Source organism: Trichomonas vaginalis, chromosome V (assembly GCF_026262505.1).
Source record: "Trichomonas vaginalis G3 chromosome V, whole genome shotgun sequence".
In the NCBI taxonomy this organism is placed as follows: domain Eukaryota; phylum Parabasalia; order Trichomonadida; family Trichomonadidae; genus Trichomonas; species Trichomonas vaginalis.
In genome coordinates, this window is record NC_067207.1 from 822,224 (window position 1) to 845,435 (window position 23,212).

The 23,212-nt window shown below is 34.9% G+C and overlaps 3 protein-coding genes across 3 annotated transcripts; all 3 read right to left on the reverse strand.

Moving 5' to 3' along the window:
• Positions 1-1,768: 1,768 nt before the first annotated feature.
• On the reverse strand, positions 1,769-2,755 carry TVAGG3_0257690 (cilia- and flagella-associated protein 58-related family; the record flags this gene model as incomplete). Its single annotated transcript, XM_051228285.1, has 1 exon — positions 1,769-2,755. One exon carries the CDS (start codon positions 2,753-2,755, stop codon positions 1,769-1,771), a length of 987 nt encoding a protein of 328 aa, XP_051098015.1.
• Positions 2,756-8,087: 5,332 nt separating this feature from the next.
• On the reverse strand, positions 8,088-9,074 carry TVAGG3_0257700 (cilia- and flagella-associated protein 58-related family; the record flags this gene model as incomplete). Its single annotated transcript, XM_051228286.1, has 1 exon — positions 8,088-9,074. The coding sequence occupies one exon, from the start codon at positions 9,072-9,074 to the stop codon at positions 8,088-8,090; it is 987 nt and encodes a 328-aa protein (XP_051098016.1).
• A 5,332-nt stretch (positions 9,075-14,406) lies between these two features.
• Positions 14,407-15,393, reverse strand: TVAGG3_0257710 (cilia- and flagella-associated protein 58-related family; the record flags this gene model as incomplete). The annotated part of the gene is made up of 1 exon (XM_051228287.1): positions 14,407-15,393. The coding sequence occupies one exon, from the start codon at positions 15,391-15,393 to the stop codon at positions 14,407-14,409; it is 987 nt and encodes a 328-aa protein (XP_051098017.1).
• Between the last annotated feature and the right edge of the window lie 7,819 nt (positions 15,394-23,212).

The window sequence follows — 23,212 nt, forward strand, 5'->3', positions numbered from 1 at the left end:
CCTTCATTAGCCCTAAGCTCAAAGTTTTTCTCATTCATTGCTTTAAATTGACCAAAAAATTGAATACTTGCTTTAAATTGACCATTCAATTTAAAGTTCGTCCCTTTGTATTTTGGATTTTGGAGGTTCTTGTTGTTATTTCTACAAATTAGATCCTTATTAAAATTGTTAATTTTTCGATCATTAGCGATGTCACAGTTTAAATTGGAAATTCTTTTTCTTTGGATAGTTCACACCCGTAAAAATATTTTTACGACTTTATTATGCGACAAAATACAGACAAATCTTGCAGTGATGAACTTTATGATACAGAACAAAGAGAAGAATAATATTCATTACTAGATGATTAAACCTAATCAATCTTCGGCATATTTAAATGCACATATTAAATTTGAAAAATGCAAAAAAGTCCAGCTGGGATCAATATTTTGGTAGTAAAGATAAATGTGACTATATACAAAATGGGACCGTATTATTATTTGATAATAGCAGTATCAATAATTATTATGTTTTACTTTGTTTCTATAAAGAATGCAAAGAAACTGGCGCAATTTGCATTCAAAGAACTAATAAAGTGTGTACATTACTTGAAGAAACAGTATTTACCAATTGTAGTTCCACCACAGAATATGGTGGAGGGTCTGTTTATTATAACTGCCAAGCAGATGGAGAGTTCGTCCAACATCGAACATGTTATTATGCGTCAATAGCAGAGCAAGCTATGGCATTTGCTCAAGCTGCTAAGCAATACCTTTCTAATAAAAACTATGCAATTGAAGTTTCTGTTCTTAAATGTGGAGAAAATGAAGAAAAAGGAAGTTACACATTTGGTATTTCTTTTGGCGATATATGTTTTGATAATAACAACATCACAAACAACAAATGTATTCATCAATAACTATTGGACTTTTAGGAAATTCGGGTACATATAATTTTTCAACATTTAGAGAAAACGCTCAAATTGAAAGTTTTTCGCTTTTATTTTCCTCTTCAGATTATTCATTAACTCATACAGTTTCGTATTGTAATATTATTGGAAATAAATGTGGAGCAGATAAAAACCAAGTTCTATTTTATTGTATATCCAAAACTAATTTAGATCACTGCATATTTTTAAATAACACTGCAAAATACATGTTTGGGCAAGATATAGATGGTTATAATTCGACTATTTCAGATTCATATGTTGACTCTAATTCAACCACAGGATCAGGAACTGTTATATTTAAGAATATAAAAGAAGGTTACGATTTTAATACGTTTACTCATATATTTAATGAAAACTGCTCAATAGTTTCTCATAGAATAATCTCCCTTAAATCGATTTTTCTTTCAAAGTTTGCAAAAACTGCAACTGCAGGATTATTTTCACGCAAAGTATAGATATAAATGGCAGTATTATGTCGACAAAAGTCGTTATTCTGTTCAACGGCAAAACAAATTATTTAAGCTGTTAAATCTTTTCTTTTTTATAAAAACTTTGCTTTTAATTTTTCAATTTTTAAATGAGGAGAAAACAAACCAAAAGGAAGCAATACATTTCTAATTGGATATTGTGAAATACTAATTAAGAAAAATAACATCGCAAGCAATAAATGCATAGAAATTTCATTGTATCTGGATTTGCAGGATTTAAAAATAGGCGTTTATTAGTTTTGAGAGTGTATGAAATTTTTTTAACTTCAAATGAATTCTTAATATTAAATAAAGTAAATCAAACAATTTATAAAATAACAAATAAAAAAAAACAATATAGAAATAGAAATAATTAAGCACGAAGTTCGGAGACAGTTGGTAAGAAAGGTTTGAGTGCTTGTCGTGATGGATTCCATCCTTTAGGTAAAACTTTCGAAGGACGAGAATTTGTTACTTTCGGAATTACGATTGCTTTGTTTATCTTGTTCCCTTCGATTGCAGAGATAGATTGTGCTGTTGAAGGAACTGAACTGACTGGGAATCCACCGCCAATGAACTTGGCTGTGTTTCCTGCTATTTCTTCTGTTTTTGACTGTGTTGATGACCTCATCTCGTGGACTTTCTTCTTCTCCATGAAATATGATGATTTAGTGTAATTGAGTTCACCACGAACTTCTTCAACACTCTTCTTAAGTTCATCGATGTTACTTGAGCGATCAAACAGCTCTGTTTCGATCTCTTGAAGTTGTTTCGTCTTCATTTCGAGCTGTTCTTCAAGAATTCTAATTTCTTCATCACCGTCATCTTTCGTTTGACTTCCAACTTTCCTTTGTTCGCGAACAAGAAGTTTACGACGTTCTTCACGAAGAACTTTAAGTTTGTCGATTCGATAAAGACGTTCCATAAGTTTGTTTCGGAGTTCTTGTGTCATCTTGAGGAGATTAAGAAGTTCTGGATTCGATGCTTCTAAGAAACGCCATCTGTGGATATTCATCGGCGTTTCAAGTTCATCTTCAAGAGCACGAACACGACCTTGTTGGAAAAGGATTCCTTTCTCAAGATTTCGACATTCCGTTCGTAAATAAACGGAATGTTTCGATTTGTCCATCAATTTCTTCTGTTTTTCAACTTCGGACAACAATGTTTTCTTCAATTCGTCGACTTCATGGCATTTCTGTGTGTATGTTGCTGATTCTGATTTAAGACGGCCTTCAATAAGAACAATCTTCTCTTTTAATAGATCTAATGAATAAATTCTGTCATGAATCTGCTTTTGATAAAATAAGTTATATGTTGAATGCAATTGATTCAATATATTCGAACTCATCAACACTTTCATGAATATAAGAAAAATATGGAAAAAATTTAGCAAACCTATTGAAAATATTATTATTTGAATGATACACAATTTAATTGGGACAATGTCACGCCCGTAAAATATTTTTGCCATAATAATGTTAAAAAATGAACAAAAATCAGAACAAAGGGGAAGGCTACACTTTGACTATCTCAGATTCATATGTTGATTCAAATTCAACAAATGGACTTGTTATATTTAATAATCTAACAATAAACTCATTTTTTAACACTTTTAATCATTTATTTAATGAAAATTGTTCAATAAATTCTGGAAAAATTATCACTTATAATTTTTCATATCTTTCTACATTTGTAAAAACTGCTTCTGCAGGATTAGTTCCATCAAAAAAGTAAAAAAATACGCCATCATTAATTAATATCTTAAGATATTTTTAATGATATGTTTGCATTTGATTCAGATACTTAAATAAAAAGAAAATTTTTGTCAGTGAACAATTAAATTGCAAGTCAATAAGAATACCCTATACATTTTTAAGAGAATGCAATATCCGTCTCCAAAGCTTTTCCATTTCTCAATCTTCATGGAGAAATTGAATTAGTCTGTCTTCCCCACATATTCAAAATTGATTAGTTTCTCCTCTTCTCCTTGGAGAAAATCGAAATGAGCTCATTGGGTGCTTTGACCAAATTTAAAAATTTACCAAATATTGTGTTTTGTCAAGTAATAAACTGACATTTTAAATAGATAAATGTAAAAAATAGTGTATAGTTTTTCATTTTGGAGAAGTTTGTATTTTGGGACGAACTTTAAATTGAACGGTCAATTTAAAGCAAGTATTCAATTTTTTGGTCAATTTAAAGCAATCTTATATGTAGTTTGTTTTAAAGGCTTGATCAATAGCATATGATCAGTACTCGTTGAGTATGTTATGATGTTAAGAGATAATGGATAGTACACTTTAATATTGAAATTGAATTTGGATTATTATGCAATATTCTATAATATATATTATGATGATCATAAGAATGTGTTGTATGTGATGACACTTAAGTATCATTGATATTTTTTAATTATTGAAAAAGTTAGTAAATAATATTTCTTAATGTGGTGTTCTATTCCGTGAATTCAATAATCACTGTTTTAGAATTTATAAGTATAAGCTGAAAATGATAAGCTTAGAATGACAAGCTGATGATGCCGGGATAAAAAATAATAATCTGTCAAAATGGTTATTTTAATAAATAAATATAAGAAGGTTAGGAAATGGACTTTGACCTTGAGAAAAAGCCCATCTTCTAACTTTCAGACGAATTTTGGTTAACATTGCGAGTGTCTGCTGCAAATCTCTGCTGAAGCAGCAGGCACTCGCAATTGTAGGCCATGGCAATTGTATTTATAGTGTTAGAATACAATTGCCATGACTTTTGTGTAATCATTTGATCTTCCTGGAAGGAGTTGCAATGGAAGCCAAACTCCACTCCATCCAGTATCAGAAAGCCAGGAAGGAAGTCTTAACCTTGAGAAAGGGCTTCCTTCTAGGCTTTCTGTGTTACATTGGATCATAATCTGTAGAGAAGGGAGTATTTGCAGATTCTGGCCTCTTATAAGGCCAGATCTTCGTATTTCATGCTTCCCAGGGCCGGATTTCTCTCCTGCCGCCATAGATCAGGACGGCATTTGAGAAAGCCGGCCCTGAGTAATGTAAGCGAGGCTCTGGCCTCTACTGAGGCCAGAGACTGTGATATTACGTCTTTCAGGGCCGAGTTTCTGCGAGAATGTCTATCATGTGGATGATCATCGCAAAACTCGGCCCTGAGGATGAATTTTGCAGGCTCTGGCCTCAGTAGGAGCCAGGGCTTGGTATTGTAGGATTCCCATGGCCGGTTTTCGCTCCTGCCGCCTGGGATAAGGGCGGCATTTGAGAAAGCCGGCCCTATGGATTTAAAGCGAAGCCCTGGCCTTTGCTATGGTCAGGGCCTGTGTATTTCTTTCTTTCAGGGCCGAAATGAGAGGAGATCGTCAATGATGTGGACGATCTCCCTCAAAATCGGCCCTGAGGATTGCATTTGTAGGCTCTGGCCTTTGCTAGGGTCAGAGCTTCGTTTGGTAAGTATCCCAAGGCCGGATTCCGCTCCTGCCGCCCGGGATAAGGGCTGCATTTGAGAAAGCCGGCCCTGGGTATTTAAAACGAAGCCCTGGTCTTTGCTGGGGCCAGAGCATGTATCTGTATGTCTTTCAGGGCCGAGTTCTTGCGAGACTGTCGACATGATCGACGATCATCGCAAAACTCGGCCCTGAGGATTGTTTTTGAAAGCCCTGGCCACTGCTAAGGCCAGAGCTTCGTATGGGCACTCTCTCGGAGCTGGATTCCTCTCCGGCCGCCCTGAATCAGGGCGGTCTTTGAGGAAACCGGCCCCGAGGATGGTTTGCGAAGCTCTGGCCTTAGCAATGGCCAGAGCTTGTGATTTTAATGAAGAGCCAAGTTCCTCTCGGATCGTGCCTAATGAGGACGACCGTCGAGGAACTTGGCTCTGAGGAGATGAATTGTGAGCTCTGGCCTCGATGAAGGCCAGAGTTTTGAATGGAATGTTTTGATGGGATGAGCCAATGCTCAGTAAGCTCGTCCCATCAAAACATTCGATTAAAAATTGAATTAAAAATTATCGTAATCACTGAAAAATTACAACAATATTTTTGAATAATATTATTATATAATAAGAATTGAATAAATTTCTCACAAAATTAAATAAAAATTTCCAAAAAATATTAGAAAATTTTAAAAATTATTGAAAAAATAACAAATTTGATAAGAAAATTAAGGATTAGAGAAATTTAAGAAATATAGAAAATGGTTATTTATTATTGTAATGGGAAATTGAGGATATTTGAGGAGTTTTATACAGAATGTGATCTTTATAATTAAAAGAAATGAAGATATTCAAGAAAGGAGTTTACAAATGCAGGGTAAAGGAACAATACTCTGCATTTGTAAACTCCTTTCTTGAATTGAAATTCAATGAATCACATTCAAGTGAAAAAGTGCAAGCTATTCGAGAAAGGAGTTTACAAATGCAGGGTAAAGGAACAATACTCTGCATTTGTAAACTCCTTTCTTGAATTAAAATTCAATGAATCACATTCAAGTGAAAAAGTGCGAGTTTTCCTAATTTACACATATAAATGCAATATAATAGCAATATCCCACTAAGCACAAATGTAATCTCAATCAAAACACATTATCTTCATAAATGTTAACAAATTTTTCTATTCACACATGTCTAATCATAAATAATTAAGTCTATTCATCATTTATCGTCTAATCAAATATAATTTACATTCTCATTGATAATTGTTATATAAAAATAACATAGATTATATTTCAAATGAGACTCTTAGAGCTTTTCTTATTTTAACATTGTAATAATATAGAATAGCATATAGATATATATGTAATAACGTATATATATGCTTATTTCTCTCATGTTTCGAAATGCAATGTGATATTGCACTCACTTTTTATAGAAATCTACCATACTCATAGGAATGATGACATATACATTTGTCTATCTATCTACGTTGTAAAAACCTTCATTAGCCCTAAGCTCAAAGTTTTTCTCATTCATTGCTTTAAATTGACCAAAAAATTGAATACTTGCTTTAAATTGACCATTCAATTTAAAGTTCGTCCCTTTGTATTTTGGATTTTGGAGGTTCTTGTTGTTATTTCTACAAATTAGATCCTTATTAAAATTGTTAATTTTTCGATCATTAGCGATGTCACAGTTTAAATTGGAAATTCTTTTTCTTTGGATAGTTCACACCCGTAAAAATATTTTTACGACTTTATTATGCGACAAAATACAGACAAATCTTGCAGTGATGAACTTTATGATACAGAACAAAGAGAAGAATAATATTCATTACTAGATGATTAAACCTAATCAATCTTCGGCATATTTAAATGCACATATTAAATTTGAAAAATGCAAAAAAGTCCAGCTGGGATCAATATTTTGGTAGTAAAGATAAATGTGACTATATACAAAATGGGACCGTATTATTTGATAATAGCAGTATCAATAATTATTATGTTTTACTTTGTTTCTATAAAGAATGCAAAGAAACTGGCGCAATTTGCATTCAAAGAACTAATAAAGTGTGTACATTACTTGAAGAAACAGTATTTACCAATTGTAGTTCCACCACAGAATATGGTGGAGGGTCTGTTTATTATAACTGCCAAGCAGATGGAGAGTTCGTCCAACATCGAACATGTTATTATGCGTCAATAGCAGAGCAAGCTATGGCATTTGCTCAAGCTGCTAAGCAATACCTTTCTAATAAAAACTATGCAATTGAAGTTTCTGTTCTTAAATGTGGAGAAAATGAAGAAAAAGGAAGTTACACATTTGGTATTTCTTTTGGCGATATATGTTTTGATAATAACAACATCACAAACAACAAATGTATTCATCAATAACTATTGGACTTTTAGGAAATTCGGGTACATATAATTTTTCAACATTTAGAGAAAACGCTCAAATTGAAAGTTTTTCGCTTTTATTTTCCTCTTCAGATTATTCATTAACTCATACAGTTTCGTATTGTAATATTATTGGAAATAAATGTGGAGCAGATAAAAACCAAGTTCTATTTTATTGTATATCCAAAACTAATTTAGATCACTGCATATTTTTAAATAACACTGCAAAATACATGTTTGGGCAAGATATAGATGGTTATAATTCGACTATTTCAGATTCATATGTTGACTCTAATTCAACCACAGGATCAGGAACTGTTATATTTAAGAATATAAAAGAAGGTTACGATTTTAATACGTTTACTCATATATTTAATGAAAACTGCTCAATAGTTTCTCATAGAATAATCTCCCTTAAATCGATTTTTCTTTCAAAGTTTGCAAAAACTGCAACTGCAGGATTATTTTCACGCAAAGTATAGATATAAATGGCAGTATTATGTCGACAAAAGTCGTTATTCTGTTCAACGGCAAAACAAATTATTTAAGCTGTTAAATCTTTTCTTTTTTATAAAAACTTTGCTTTTAATTTTTCAATTTTTAAATGAGGAGAAAACAAACCAAAAGGAAGCAATACATTTCTAATTGGATATTGTGAAATACTAATTAAGAAAAATAACATCGCAAGCAATAAATGCATAGAAATTTCATTGTATCTGGATTTGCAGGATTTAAAAATAGGCGTTTATTAGTTTTGAGAGTGTATGAAATTTTTTTAACTTCAAATGAATTCTTAATATTAAATAAAGTAAATCAAACAATTTATAAAATAACAAATAAAAAAAAACAATATAGAAATAGAAATAATTAAGCACGAAGTTCGGAGACAGTTGGTAAGAAAGGTTTGAGTGCTTGTCGTGATGGATTCCATCCTTTAGGTAAAACTTTCGAAGGACGAGAATTTGTTACTTTCGGAATTACGATTGCTTTGTTTATCTTGTTCCCTTCGATTGCAGAGATAGATTGTGCTGTTGAAGGAACTGAACTGACTGGGAATCCACCGCCAATGAACTTGGCTGTGTTTCCTGCTATTTCTTCTGTTTTTGACTGTGTTGATGACCTCATCTCGTGGACTTTCTTCTTCTCCATGAAATATGATGATTTAGTGTAATTGAGTTCACCACGAACTTCTTCAACACTCTTCTTAAGTTCATCGATGTTACTTGAGCGATCAAACAGCTCTGTTTCGATCTCTTGAAGTTGTTTCGTCTTCATTTCGAGCTGTTCTTCAAGAATTCTAATTTCTTCATCACCGTCATCTTTCGTTTGACTTCCAACTTTCCTTTGTTCGCGAACAAGAAGTTTACGACGTTCTTCACGAAGAACTTTAAGTTTGTCGATTCGATAAAGACGTTCCATAAGTTTGTTTCGGAGTTCTTGTGTCATCTTGAGGAGATTAAGAAGTTCTGGATTCGATGCTTCTAAGAAACGCCATCTGTGGATATTCATCGGCGTTTCAAGTTCATCTTCAAGAGCACGAACACGACCTTGTTGGAAAAGGATTCCTTTCTCAAGATTTCGACATTCCGTTCGTAAATAAACGGAATGTTTCGATTTGTCCATCAATTTCTTCTGTTTTTCAACTTCGGACAACAATGTTTTCTTCAATTCGTCGACTTCATGGCATTTCTGTGTGTATGTTGCTGATTCTGATTTAAGACGGCCTTCAATAAGAACAATCTTCTCTTTTAATAGATCTAATGAATAAATTCTGTCATGAATCTGCTTTTGATAAAATAAGTTATATGTTGAATGCAATTGATTCAATATATTCGAACTCATCAACACTTTCATGAATATAAGAAAAATATGGAAAAAATTTAGCAAACCTATTGAAAATATTATTATTTGAATGATACACAATTTAATTGGGACAATGTCACGCCCGTAAAATATTTTTGCCATAATAATGTTAAAAAATGAACAAAAATCAGAACAAAGGGGAAGGCTACACTTTGACTATCTCAGATTCATATGTTGATTCAAATTCAACAAATGGACTTGTTATATTTAATAATCTAACAATAAACTCATTTTTTAACACTTTTAATCATTTATTTAATGAAAATTGTTCAATAAATTCTGGAAAAATTATCACTTATAATTTTTCATATCTTTCTACATTTGTAAAAACTGCTTCTGCAGGATTAGTTCCATCAAAAAAGTAAAAAAATACGCCATCATTAATTAATATCTTAAGATATTTTTAATGATATGTTTGCATTTGATTCAGATACTTAAATAAAAAGAAAATTTTTGTCAGTGAACAATTAAATTGCAAGTCAATAAGAATACCCTATACATTTTTAAGAGAATGCAATATCCGTCTCCAAAGCTTTTCCATTTCTCAATCTTCATGGAGAAATTGAATTAGTCTGTCTTCCCCACATATTCAAAATTGATTAGTTTCTCCTCTTCTCCTTGGAGAAAATCGAAATGAGCTCATTGGGTGCTTTGACCAAATTTAAAAATTTACCAAATATTGTGTTTTGTCAAGTAATAAACTGACATTTTAAATAGATAAATGTAAAAAATAGTGTATAGTTTTTCATTTTGGAGAAGTTTGTATTTTGGGACGAACTTTAAATTGAACGGTCAATTTAAAGCAAGTATTCAATTTTTTGGTCAATTTAAAGCAATCTTATATGTAGTTTGTTTTAAAGGCTTGATCAATAGCATATGATCAGTACTCGTTGAGTATGTTATGATGTTAAGAGATAATGGATAGTACACTTTAATATTGAAATTGAATTTGGATTATTATGCAATATTCTATAATATATATTATGATGATCATAAGAATGTGTTGTATGTGATGACACTTAAGTATCATTGATATTTTTTAATTATTGAAAAAGTTAGTAAATAATATTTCTTAATGTGGTGTTCTATTCCGTGAATTCAATAATCACTGTTTTAGAATTTATAAGTATAAGCTGAAAATGATAAGCTTAGAATGACAAGCTGATGATGCCGGGATAAAAAATAATAATCTGTCAAAATGGTTATTTTAATAATAAATAATATAAGAAGGTTAGGAAATGGACTTTGACCTTGAGAAAAAGCCCATCTTCTAACTTTCAGACGAATTTTGGTTAACATTGCGAGTGTCTGCTGCAAATCTCTGCTGAAGCAGCAGGCACTCGCAATTGTAGGCCATGGCAATTGTATTTATAGTGTTAGAATACAATTGCCATGACTTTTGTGTAATCATTTGATCTTCCTGGAAGGAGTTGCAATGGAAGCCAAACTCCACTCCATCCAGTATCAGAAAGCCAGGAAGGAAGTCTTAACCTTGAGAAAGGGCTTCCTTCTAGGCTTTCTGTGTTACATTGGATCATAATCTGTAGAGAAGGGAGTATTTGCAGATTCTGGCCTCTTATAAGGCCAGATCTTCGTATTTCATGCTTCCCAGGGCCGGATTTCTCTCCTGCCGCCATAGATCAGGACGGCATTTGAGAAAGCCGGCCCTGAGTAATGTAAGCGAGGCTCTGGCCTCTACTGAGGCCAGAGACTGTGATATTACGTCTTTCAGGGCCGAGTTTCTGCGAGAATGTCTATCATGTGGATGATCATCGCAAAACTCGGCCCTGAGGATGAATTTTGCAGGCTCTGGCCTCAGTAGGAGCCAGGGCTTGGTATTGTAGGATTCCCATGGCCGGTTTTCGCTCCTGCCGCCTGGGATAAGGGCGGCATTTGAGAAAGCCGGCCCTATGGATTTAAAGCGAAGCCCTGGCCTTTGCTATGGTCAGGGCCTGTGTATTTCTTTCTTTCAGGGCCGAAATGAGAGGAGATCGTCAATGATGTGGACGATCTCCCTCAAAATCGGCCCTGAGGATTGCATTTGTAGGCTCTGGCCTTTGCTAGGGTCAGAGCTTCGTTTGGTAAGTATCCCAAGGCCGGATTCCGCTCCTGCCGCCCGGGATAAGGGCTGCATTTGAGAAAGCCGGCCCTGGGTATTTAAAACGAAGCCCTGGTCTTTGCTGGGGCCAGAGCATGTATCTGTATGTCTTTCAGGGCCGAGTTCTTGCGAGACTGTCGACATGATCGACGATCATCGCAAAACTCGGCCCTGAGGATTGTTTTTGAAAGCCCTGGCCACTGCTAAGGCCAGAGCTTCGTATGGGCACTCTCTCGGAGCTGGATTCCTCTCCGGCCGCCCTGAATCAGGGCGGTCTTTGAGGAAACCGGCCCGAGGATGGTTTGCGAAGCTCTGGCCTTAGCAATGGCCAGAGCTTGTGATTTTAATGAAGAGCCAAGTTCCTCTCGGATCGTGCCTAATGAGGACGACCGTCGAGGAACTTGGCTCTGAGGAGATGAATTGTGAGCTCTGGCCTCGATGAAGGCCAGAGTTTTGAATGGAATGTTTTGATGGGATGAGCCAATGCTCAGTAAGCTCGTCCCATCAAAACATTCGATTAAAAATTGAATTAAAAATTATCGTAATCACTGAAAAATTACAACAATATTTTTGAATAATATTATTATATAATAAGAATTGAATAAATTTCTCACAAAATTAAATAAAAATTTCCAAAAAATATTAGAAAATTTTAAAAATTATTGAAAAAATAACAAATTTGATAAGAAAATTAAGGATTAGAGAAATTTAAGAAATATAGAAAATGGTTATTTATTATTGTAATGGGAAATTGAGGATATTTGAGGAGTTTTATACAGAATGTGATCTTTATAATTAAAAGAAATGAAGATATTCAAGAAAGGAGTTTACAAATGCAGGGTAAAGGAACAATACTCTGCATTTGTAAACTCCTTTCTTGAATTGAAATTCAATGAATCACATTCAAGTGAAAAAGTGCAAGCTATTCGAGAAAGGAGTTTACAAATGCAGGGTAAAGGAACAATACTCTGCATTTGTAAACTCCTTTCTTGAATTAAAATTCAATGAATCACATTCAAGTGAAAAAGTGCGAGTTTTCCTAATTTACACATATAAATGCAATATAATAGCAATATCCCACTAAGCACAAATGTAATCTCAATCAAAACACATTATCTTCATAAATGTTAACAAATTTTTCTATTCACACATGTCTAATCATAAATAATTAAGTCTATTCATCATTTATCGTCTAATCAAATATAATTTACATTCTCATTGATAATTGTTATATAAAAATAACATAGATTATATTTCAAATGAGACTCTTAGAGCTTTTCTTATTTTAACATTGTAATAATATAGAATAGCATATAGATATATATGTAATAACGTATATATATGCTTATTTCTCTCATGTTTCGAAATGCAATGTGATATTGCACTCACTTTTTATAGAAATCTACCATACTCATAGGAATGATGACATATACATTTGTCTATCTATCTACGTTGTAAAAACCTTCATTAGCCCTAAGCTCAAAGTTTTTCTCATTCATTGCTTTAAATTGACCAAAAAATTGAATACTTGCTTTAAATTGACCATTCAATTTAAAGTTCGTCCCTTTGTATTTTGGATTTTGGAGGTTCTTGTTGTTATTTCTACAAATTAGATCCTTATTAAAATTGTTAATTTTTCGATCATTAGCGATGTCACAGTTTAAATTGGAAATTCTTTTTCTTTGGATAGTTCACACCCGTAAAAATATTTTTACGACTTTATTATGCGACAAAATACAGACAAATCTTGCAGTGATGAACTTTATGATACAGAACAAAGAGAAGAATAATATTCATTACTAGATGATTAAACCTAATCAATCTTCGGCATATTTAAATGCACATATTAAATTTGAAAAATGCAAAAAAGTCCAGCTGGGATCAATATTTTGGTAGTAAAGATAAATGTGACTATATACAAAATGGGACCGTATTATTTGATAATAGCAGTATCAATAATTATTATGTTTTACTTTGTTTCTATAAAGAATGCAAAGAAACTGGCGCAATTTGCATTCAAAGAACTAATAAAGTGTGTACATTACTTGAAGAAACAGTATTTACCAATTGTAGTTCCACCACAGAATATGGTGGAGGGTCTGTTTATTATAACTGCCAAGCAGATGGAGAGTTCGTCCAACATCGAACATGTTATTATGCGTCAATAGCAGAGCAAGCTATGGCATTTGCTCAAGCTGCTAAGCAATACCTTTCTAATAAAAACTATGCAATTGAAGTTTCTGTTCTTAAATGTGGAGAAAATGAAGAAAAAGGAAGTTACACATTTGGTATTTCTTTTGGCGATATATGTTTTGATAATAACAACATCACAAACAACAAATGTATTCATCAATAACTATTGGACTTTTAGGAAATTCGGGTACATATAATTTTTCAACATTTAGAGAAAACGCTCAAATTGAAAGTTTTTCGCTTTTATTTTCCTCTTCAGATTATTCATTAACTCATACAGTTTCGTATTGTAATATTATTGGAAATAAATGTGGAGCAGATAAAAACCAAGTTCTATTTTATTGTATATCCAAAACTAATTTAGATCACTGCATATTTTTAAATAACACTGCAAAATACATGTTTGGGCAAGATATAGATGGTTATAATTCGACTATTTCAGATTCATATGTTGACTCTAATTCAACCACAGGATCAGGAACTGTTATATTTAAGAATATAAAAGAAGGTTACGATTTTAATACGTTTACTCATATATTTAATGAAAACTGCTCAATAGTTTCTCATAGAATAATCTCCCTTAAATCGATTTTTCTTTCAAAGTTTGCAAAAACTGCAACTGCAGGATTATTTTCACGCAAAGTATAGATATAAATGGCAGTATTATGTCGACAAAAGTCGTTATTCTGTTCAACGGCAAAACAAATTATTTAAGCTGTTAAATCTTTTCTTTTTATAAAAACTTTGCTTTTAATTTTTCAATTTTTAAATGAGGAGAAAACAAACCAAAAGGAAGCAATACATTTCTAATTGGATATTGTGAAATACTAATTAAGAAAAATAACATCGCAAGCAATAAATGCATAGAAATTTCATTGTATCTGGATTTGCAGGATTTAAAAATAGGCGTTTATTAGTTTTGAGAGTGTATGAAATTTTTTTAACTTCAAATGAATTCTTAATATTAAATAAAGTAAATCAAACAATTTATAAAATAACAAATAAAAAAAAACAATATAGAAATAGAAATAATTAAGCACGAAGTTCGGAGACAGTTGGTAAGAAAGGTTTGAGTGCTTGTCGTGATGGATTCCATCCTTTAGGTAAAACTTTCGAAGGACGAGAATTTGTTACTTTCGGAATTACGATTGCTTTGTTTATCTTGTTCCCTTCGATTGCAGAGATAGATTGTGCTGTTGAAGGAACTGAACTGACTGGGAATCCACCGCCAATGAACTTGGCTGTGTTTCCTGCTATTTCTTCTGTTTTTGACTGTGTTGATGACCTCATCTCGTGGACTTTCTTCTTCTCCATGAAATATGATGATTTAGTGTAATTGAGTTCACCACGAACTTCTTCAACACTCTTCTTAAGTTCATCGATGTTACTTGAGCGATCAAACAGCTCTGTTTCGATCTCTTGAAGTTGTTTCGTCTTCATTTCGAGCTGTTCTTCAAGAATTCTAATTTCTTCATCACCGTCATCTTTCGTTTGACTTCCAACTTTCCTTTGTTCGCGAACAAGAAGTTTACGACGTTCTTCACGAAGAACTTTAAGTTTGTCGATTCGATAAAGACGTTCCATAAGTTTGTTTCGGAGTTCTTGTGTCATCTTGAGGAGATTAAGAAGTTCTGGATTCGATGCTTCTAAGAAACGCCATCTGTGGATATTCATCGGCGTTTCAAGTTCATCTTCAAGAGCACGAACACGACCTTGTTGGAAAAGGATTCCTTTCTCAAGATTTCGACATTCCGTTCGTAAATAAACGGAATGTTTCGATTTGTCCATCAATTTCTTCTGTTTTTCAACTTCGGACAACAATGTTTTCTTCAATTCGTCGACTTCATGGCATTTCTGTGTGTATGTTGCTGATTCTGATTTAAGACGGCCTTCAATAAGAACAATCTTCTCTTTTAATAGATCTAATGAATAAATTCTGTCATGAATCTGCTTTTGATAAAATAAGTTATATGTTGAATGCAATTGATTCAATATATTCGAACTCATCAACACTTTCATGAATATAAGAAAAATATGGAAAAAATTTAGCAAACCTATTGAAAATATTATTATTTGAATGATACACAATTTAATTGGGACAATGTCACGCCCGTAAAATATTTTTGCCATAATAATGTTAAAAAATGAACAAAAATCAGAACAAAGGGGAAGGCTACACTTTGACTATCTCAGATTCATATGTTGATTCAAATTCAACAAATGGACTTGTTATATTTAATAATCTAACAATAAACTCATTTTTTAACACTTTTAATCATTTATTTAATGAAAATTGTTCAATAAATTCTGGAAAAATTATCACTTATAATTTTTCATATCTTTCTACATTTGTAAAAACTGCTTCTGCAGGATTAGTTCCATCAAAAAAGTAAAAAAATACGCCATCATTAATTAATATCTTAAGATATTTTTAATGATATGTTTGCATTTGATTCAGATACTTAAATAAAAAGAAAATTTTTGTCAGTGAACAATTAAATTGCAAGTCAATAAGAATACCCTATACATTTTTAAGAGAATGCAATATCCGTCTCCAAAGCTTTTCCATTTCTCAATCTTCATGGAGAAATTGAATTAGTCTGTCTTCCCCACATATTCAAAATTGATTAGTTTCTCCTCTTCTCCTTGGAGAAAATCGAAATGAGCTCATTGGGTGCTTTGACCAAATTTAAAAATTTACCAAATATTGTGTTTTGTCAAGTAATAAACTGACATTTTAAATAGATAAATGTAAAAAATAGTGTATAGTTTTTCATTTTGGAGAAGTTTGTATTTTGGGACGAACTTTAAATTGAACGGTCAATTTAAAGCAAGTATTCAATTTTTTGGTCAATTTAAAGCAATCTTATATGTAGTTTGTTTTAAAGGCTTGATCAATAGCATATGATCAGTACTCGTTGAGTATGTTATGATGTTAAGAGATAATGGATAGTACACTTTAATATTGAAATTGAATTTGGATTATTATGCAATATTCTATAATATATATTATGATGATCATAAGAATGTGTTGTATGTGATGACACTTAAGTATCATTGATATTTTTTAATTATTGAAAAAGTTAGTAAATAATATTTCTTAATGTGGTGTTCTATTCCGTGAATTCAATAATCACTGTTTTAGAATTTATAAGTATAAGCTGAAAATGATAAGCTTAGAATGACAAGCTGATGATGCCGGGATAAAAAATAATAATCTGTCAAAATGGTTATTTTAATAATAAATAATATAAGAAGGTTAGGAAATGGACTTTGACCTTGAGAAAAAGCCCATCTTCTAACTTTCAGACGAATTTTGGTTAACATTGCGAGTGTCTGCTGCAAATCTCTGCTGAAGCAGCAGGCACTCGCAATTGTAGGCCATGGCAATTGTATTTATAGTGTTAGAATACAATTGCCATGACTTTTGTGTAATCATTTGATCTTCCTGGAAGGAGTTGCAATGGAAGCCAAACTCCACTCCATCCAGTATCAGAAAGCCAGGAAGGAAGTCTTAACCTTGAGAAAGGGCTTCCTTCTAGGCTTTCTGTGTTACATTGGATCATAATCTGTAGAGAAGGGAGTATTTGCAGATTCTGGCCTCTTATAAGGCCAGATCTTCGTATTTCATGCTTCCCAGGGCCGGATTTCTCTCCTGCCGCCATAGATCAGGACGGCATTTGAGAAAGCCGGCCCTGAGTAATGTAAGCGAGGCTCTGGCCTCTACTGAGGCCAGAGACTGTGATATTACGTCTTTCAGGGCCGAGTTTCTGCGAGAATGTCTATCATGTGGATGATCATCGCAAAACTCGGCCCTGAGGATGAATTTTGCAGGCTCTGGCCTCAGTAGGAGCCAGGGCTTGGTATTGTAGGATTCCCATGGCCGGTTTTCGCTCCTGCCGCCTGGGATAAGGGCGGCATTTGAGAAAGCCGGCCCTATGGATTTAAAGCGAAGCCCTGGCCTTTGCTATGGTCAGGGCCTGTGTATTTCTTTCTTTCAGGGCCGAAATGAGAGGAGATCGTCAATGATGTGGACGATCTCCCTCAAAATCGGCCCTGAGGATTGCATTTGTAGGCTCTGGCCTTTGCTAGGGTCAGAGCTTCGTTTGGTAAGTATCCCAAGGCCGGATTCCGCTCCTGCCGCCCGGATAAGGGCTGCATTTGAGAAAGCCGGCCCTGGGTATTTAAAACGAAGCCCTGGCCTTTGCTGGGGCCAGAGCATGTATCTGTATGTCTTTCAGGGCCGAGTTCTTGCGAGACTGTCGACATGATCGACGATCATCGCAAAACTCGGCCCTGAGGATTGTTTTTGAAAGCCCTGGCCACTGCTAAGGCCAGAGCTTCGTATGGGCACTCTCTCGGAGCTGGATTCCTCTCCGGCCGCCCTGAATCAGGGCGGTCTTTGAGGAAACCGGCCCCGAGGATGGTTTGCGAAGCTCTGGCCTTAGCAATGGCCAGAGCTTGTGATTTTAATGAAGAGCCAAGTTCCTCTCGGATCGTGCCTAATGAGGACGACCGTCGAGGAACTTGGCTCTGAGGAGATGAATTGTGAGCTCTGGCCTCGATGAAGGCCAGAGTTTTGAATGGAATGTTTTGATGGGATGAGCCAATGCTCAGTAAGCTCGTCCCATCAAAACATTCGATTAAAAATTGAATTAAAAATTATCGTAATCATTGAAAAATTACAACAATATTTTTGAATAATATTATTATATAATAAGAATTGAATAAATTTCTCACAAAATTAAATAAAAATTTCCAAAAAATATTAAAGGCTTGATCAAGTAGGGCATATGATCTGAGTACTCGTCATGGAGTATGTTATGATGTTTAAAGAGATAATGGATAGTACACTTTAATATTGAAATTTTGAATTTGGCGATCTATTATGCAATTATTCTCACTATATATTAATTAATGTGATCAATAAGAATGTTTGTATGTGATGACACTTAAGCTATCATTGATATTTTATTATTGAAAAAAGTTAGTAAAATTAATATTTCTAATGTGGTGTTCTATTTCCGTGAATTCGAATAAGTCACTGTTTTTTAGAATTTAAAGTATAAGCTGAAAATGATAAAGCTTAGAATGAACAAGCTGATGATGCCGGGATAAAAAATAGATAATCTGTCAAATTGTTATTTTAATATAATTAAATAATATAAGAAGGTTTAGGAAATGGACTTGACCTTTGAGAAAAGCCCATCTTTCTAACTTTCAGACGAATTTGGTAACATTGCGAGTGCTGCTGCAAATCTCTGCTGAAGCAGCAGGGCACTCGCAATTGTAGGCCATGGCAATTGTATATTATAGTGTTAGAATACAATTGCCATGACTTTGTGTATCATTATGATCTTTCCTGGAAGGAGTTGCTAATGGGAAGCCAAACTCCCTACTACGCTATCGCACACGCGCACCGCGCAAGTCTTTAACCTGAGAAAGGCTTCCTTCTAGGCTTTCTGTGTTACATTGCGATCATAATCTGTTTAAAGAGAAGGAGTATTTTGCAGATTTCTGGCCTCTTATAAGGCAGATCTTTCGTATTATGCTTCCCCAGCGGGCCGGATTCTCTCCTGCCGCCATAGATCAGGCACGGCACTTTGGAAGCCGGCCTGAGTAATGTAAGCGAGGCTCTGGCCTCTACTGAGGCCAGAGGACTTGTGATATTACGTCTTTCGAGGGCCGAGTTTCTGCGAGAATGTCTATCATGTTGGATGACATCGCAAAACTCGGCCTGAGGATGAAATTTTGCAGGCATCTGGGCCTCAGTAGGGAGCCAGGGCTTTGGTATTGTAGGATTCCCATGGCCGGTTTTCGCTCCTGACGCCTGATAAGGGCGGCACTTTGAGAAAGCCGGCCCTAATGGATTTAAAGCGAAAGCCTGGCCTTTGCTCATGGTCAGGGCTGTGTATTTTTCTTTCTTTCAGGGCCGAAATTGAGAGGAGCATCGTCAATGATGTGGACGATCTCCCTCCAAAATCGGCCCTGAGGATTGCATTTGTAGGCTTGGCTTTGCTAGGGTCAGAGCTTCGTTGGTAAGTATCCAAGGCCGGATTCCGTTCCTGCCGCCGGATAAGGGCTGCACTGAAGAAAGCCGGCCCTGGGTATTTTAAAACGAAGCCCTGGTCTTTGCTGGGGCCAGAGCATGTATCCTGTATATGTCTTTCAGGGACCGAGTTCTTGCGAGCTGTCGACATTGGATCGACGATCATCGCAAAAACTCGGCCCTGAGGATTGTTTTTGAAAGCCCTGGCCACTCTAAGCCAGAGCTTCGTATGGGCACTCTCTCGGAAGCTGATTCCTCTCCGCCGCCCTGCAATCAGGGCGGTCTTTCTGAGAACCGCCCGAGATGGTTATGCGAAGCTCTGGCCTTTAGCATGGCCAGGAGCTGTATTTTAATGGAAGAGCCAATGTTCTCTCGATCGTGCCTAATGAGGACGACCGTCGAGGAACTTGGCTCTGAGGAGATTGAAGTGAGCTCTGGCCTCGATGGAAGGCCAGAGTTCTTGAATGGAATGTTTTGATGGATGAAGCCAATCTCAGTAAGCTCGTCCCATCAAAACATTTCGATTAAAATTTTGAATAAAAATTATCGTAATCACTAAAATTACAACAATATTTTTGAATAATATTATTTAGTATAATAAGAACTGAATAAATTCTCACAAAATTAAATAAAAATTCCAAAATAATATTAGAAAATTTTAAAAATATTGAAAAAATAACAAATTTGGGATACATCTCTCTTTTTTTCTTTCTCGCTTTGCCTTCTTTCCCCTTTCGTCGCACTTTTCCTTTTTCCCCCCCCCCCCAGCCAGAAGCTTTTTTTTTTTTCTCTTTTTTTTTTTTTTATCTTTTCTTTCTTTCTTTTTTTTTCTTTTCCCCCCCCCCCCCCCACCCCCCCCCTCTTTTTTCCCCCCCCCCCCCCCCCCCCCCCCCCCTCCGTTATGTTGTTGTTGGAGAGGGATTTATCAAATTTGTTATTTTTCAATAATTTCTTAAATTTCTATATTTTTTTGGAAATTTATTTAATTTTGGTGAGAAATTTATTCCAATTCTAGTATATAATATTTATTCAAAATATTTTGTAATTTTTCAGTGATTACGATAATTTTAATTCAATTTTTAATCGAATGTTTTGGAGCTATTAGCATTCGCTTCAATCCATTCAAAACATTCCATTCAAAAACATATGGCCTTCATCGAGGCCAGAGTCATCAATTCTCTCCTCAGAGCCAAGTTCCTCGACGGTCGTCCGTCATTTTAGGCAACGATCCGAGAGGGAACTTGGACTCTTCATTAAAATCACAGAAGCTCTGGCCATTGCTAAGGCCAGAGCTCTCGCAAACCATCCTCGGGGCCGGTTTCCTCAAAGACCGCCACTGATCAGGGCGCCGGAGAGAACCAGCTCCCGAGAAGAGTGGCCCATACGCAAGCTCTGGCCTTAGCAGTGGCCAGGGCTTCAAGAACATTCCTCAGGGCCGGTTTTGCGATGAGTCGCGATTCCAGTTCGACATCTCGCAACAGAACTCGGCCCTGAAATACATGACAGATACTATGCTCCTGCCCAGTCAAGACCAGGGCTCGTTTTAATACCCAGGCGGCCTTCTAAAAATGCAGCTCCTATCCCGGGCGGCAGGGAGCGGAATCCGGCCTTGGTGATACTTACCAAAGAACGGAAGCTCTGAAACCCTAGCAAAGGCCAGAGCCTACAAATGCAATCCTCAGGGCCGGATTTTTGAGAGGAAGATCGTCCACATCATTTGGTGTGTTCATTTCGGCCCTGAAAGAAAGAAATACACAGGCCCTGACCATAGCAAAAGGCCAGGGCTTCGCTTAAATCCATAGGGCCGGCTTTCTCAAATGCGCCCTTATTCCCAGGCGGCAGGAGCGAAAAACCGGCCATGGTATCTACAATACCAAGCCCGGCTCCTACTGTGGCCAGACCTGCCAAAAATTTCATCCTCAGGGCGCAGTTTTGCGTGATCATCACATGATAGACATCTCGCCAGAAACTCGGCCTGGAAAGACGTAATTATCACGTCTCTTGGCCTCAGTATGAGCCAGCAGCCTCCGCTTACTATTACTCAGGGCCGGCTTTCTCAAATGCCCGTCCGATCTATGGCGGACAGGAGAGAAGAATCGGCCCTGGAGAAGCATGAAATACGAAGATCTGGCCTTTAAGAGGCAGACAGAATCTGCAAATAACTCCCATTCTCTACGATTATGCATTCAAGTTGTAACACAAGAAAGCCTAGAAGGAAGCCCTTTCTCAAGGTTAAGACTTCCTTCCTGGCTTTTCTGATACTGGATGGAGTGGAGTTTCGGCTTCCATTGCAACTCCTTCCAGGAAGAGTTCGAAAGTGATTACACAAAATCATGACAATTGTATTCTAAACACTATAAATACAATTGCCATGGCCTACAATTGCGAGTGCCTGCTGCTTCAGCAGAGATGCAGCAGACACTCGCAATGTTAACCAAAATTACGTTCTGAAAGTTTAGAAGATGGGCTTTTTCTTCAAGTCAAAAGTCCATTTCCTAACGCTTCTTATATTATTTATTATTAAAAATAACATTTTGACAGATTATATTTTATCCCGGCAATCATCAGTTTCATTCTAAGCTTATCATTTTTCCATGTCTTATACTTATAAATTCTAAAACAGTGATTATTGAATTCACGGAATAGAACACACATTAGAAATATTATTTACTAACTTTTTCAATAAATTAAAAAAATATCAATGAGTACTTAAGTGTTCATCACATACAACACATTCTTGATGATCCATCAAATATTTATTATAGAATATTGCATAAGTAATCCAAATTCAATTTCAATATTAAAGTGTACTATCCATTATCTCTTAACATCATAACATACTTCAACGGAGTACTGATCCATATGCTAGTGATTCAAGCCTTTAAAACAAACTACATATAAATTGCTTTATAAATTGACCAATATTAAATTTGGAAATACTTGCTTTTAATTGACTCGTTCAATTTAAAGTTCGTCCCAAATACAAACTTTCTCCAAATTGAAAAACTATACACTATTTTTACATTTCATCTATTTAAATGTTCAGTTTATTTACTTGAACAAAACACACAATATTGGTAACATTTTTAACTTTGGTCAAAAGCACCCCACATGAGCTCATTTCGAGTTTTCTCCAAGGAGAATGAGTGAGAAACTAATCAATTTTTGAATATGTGGGGAAGACAGGACTAATTCAATTTCTCCATGAAGATATGAAGAAGGAAAAGCGTTTGGCGGGATATTCATTCCTTAAAAATGTTATTAGGTATTCTTATTGGACGGTTGCCAATTTAGTTGTTCACTGACAAAAAATTTTTCTTTTTATTTTAAGTATCTGAATCAAATGCCAAAATATTCATTAAAAATATCTTTAAGATATTAATTTAAATGATTGGCGTATTTTTTTACTTTTTTTGATGGAACTAATCCTGCCGAGAAGCAGTTTTACAAATGTTAGAAAGAATTGATGAAAATTATAAAGTCATTAATTTTTCCAGTATTTATGAACAATTTTTCATTAAATAGAAATGATTAAAAAAGTGTTAAAAAATGAGTTCTATTGTTAAGATTATTAAAATAACAAGTCCATTTTGTGAATTTGAATTCAACATATGATATCTTGAGAATAGTCAAAGTGTTTAGCCTTCCCCTTTGTTCTGATTTTTCGTTCATATTTTTACATTATTATGGCAAATTTTTAGGCTGTTTCCAATTAAATGTATCATCATATATATTTCTAGGGTAAATTTTTTATTTTTATATATTATGAATTGATTCTTCGACAATAAA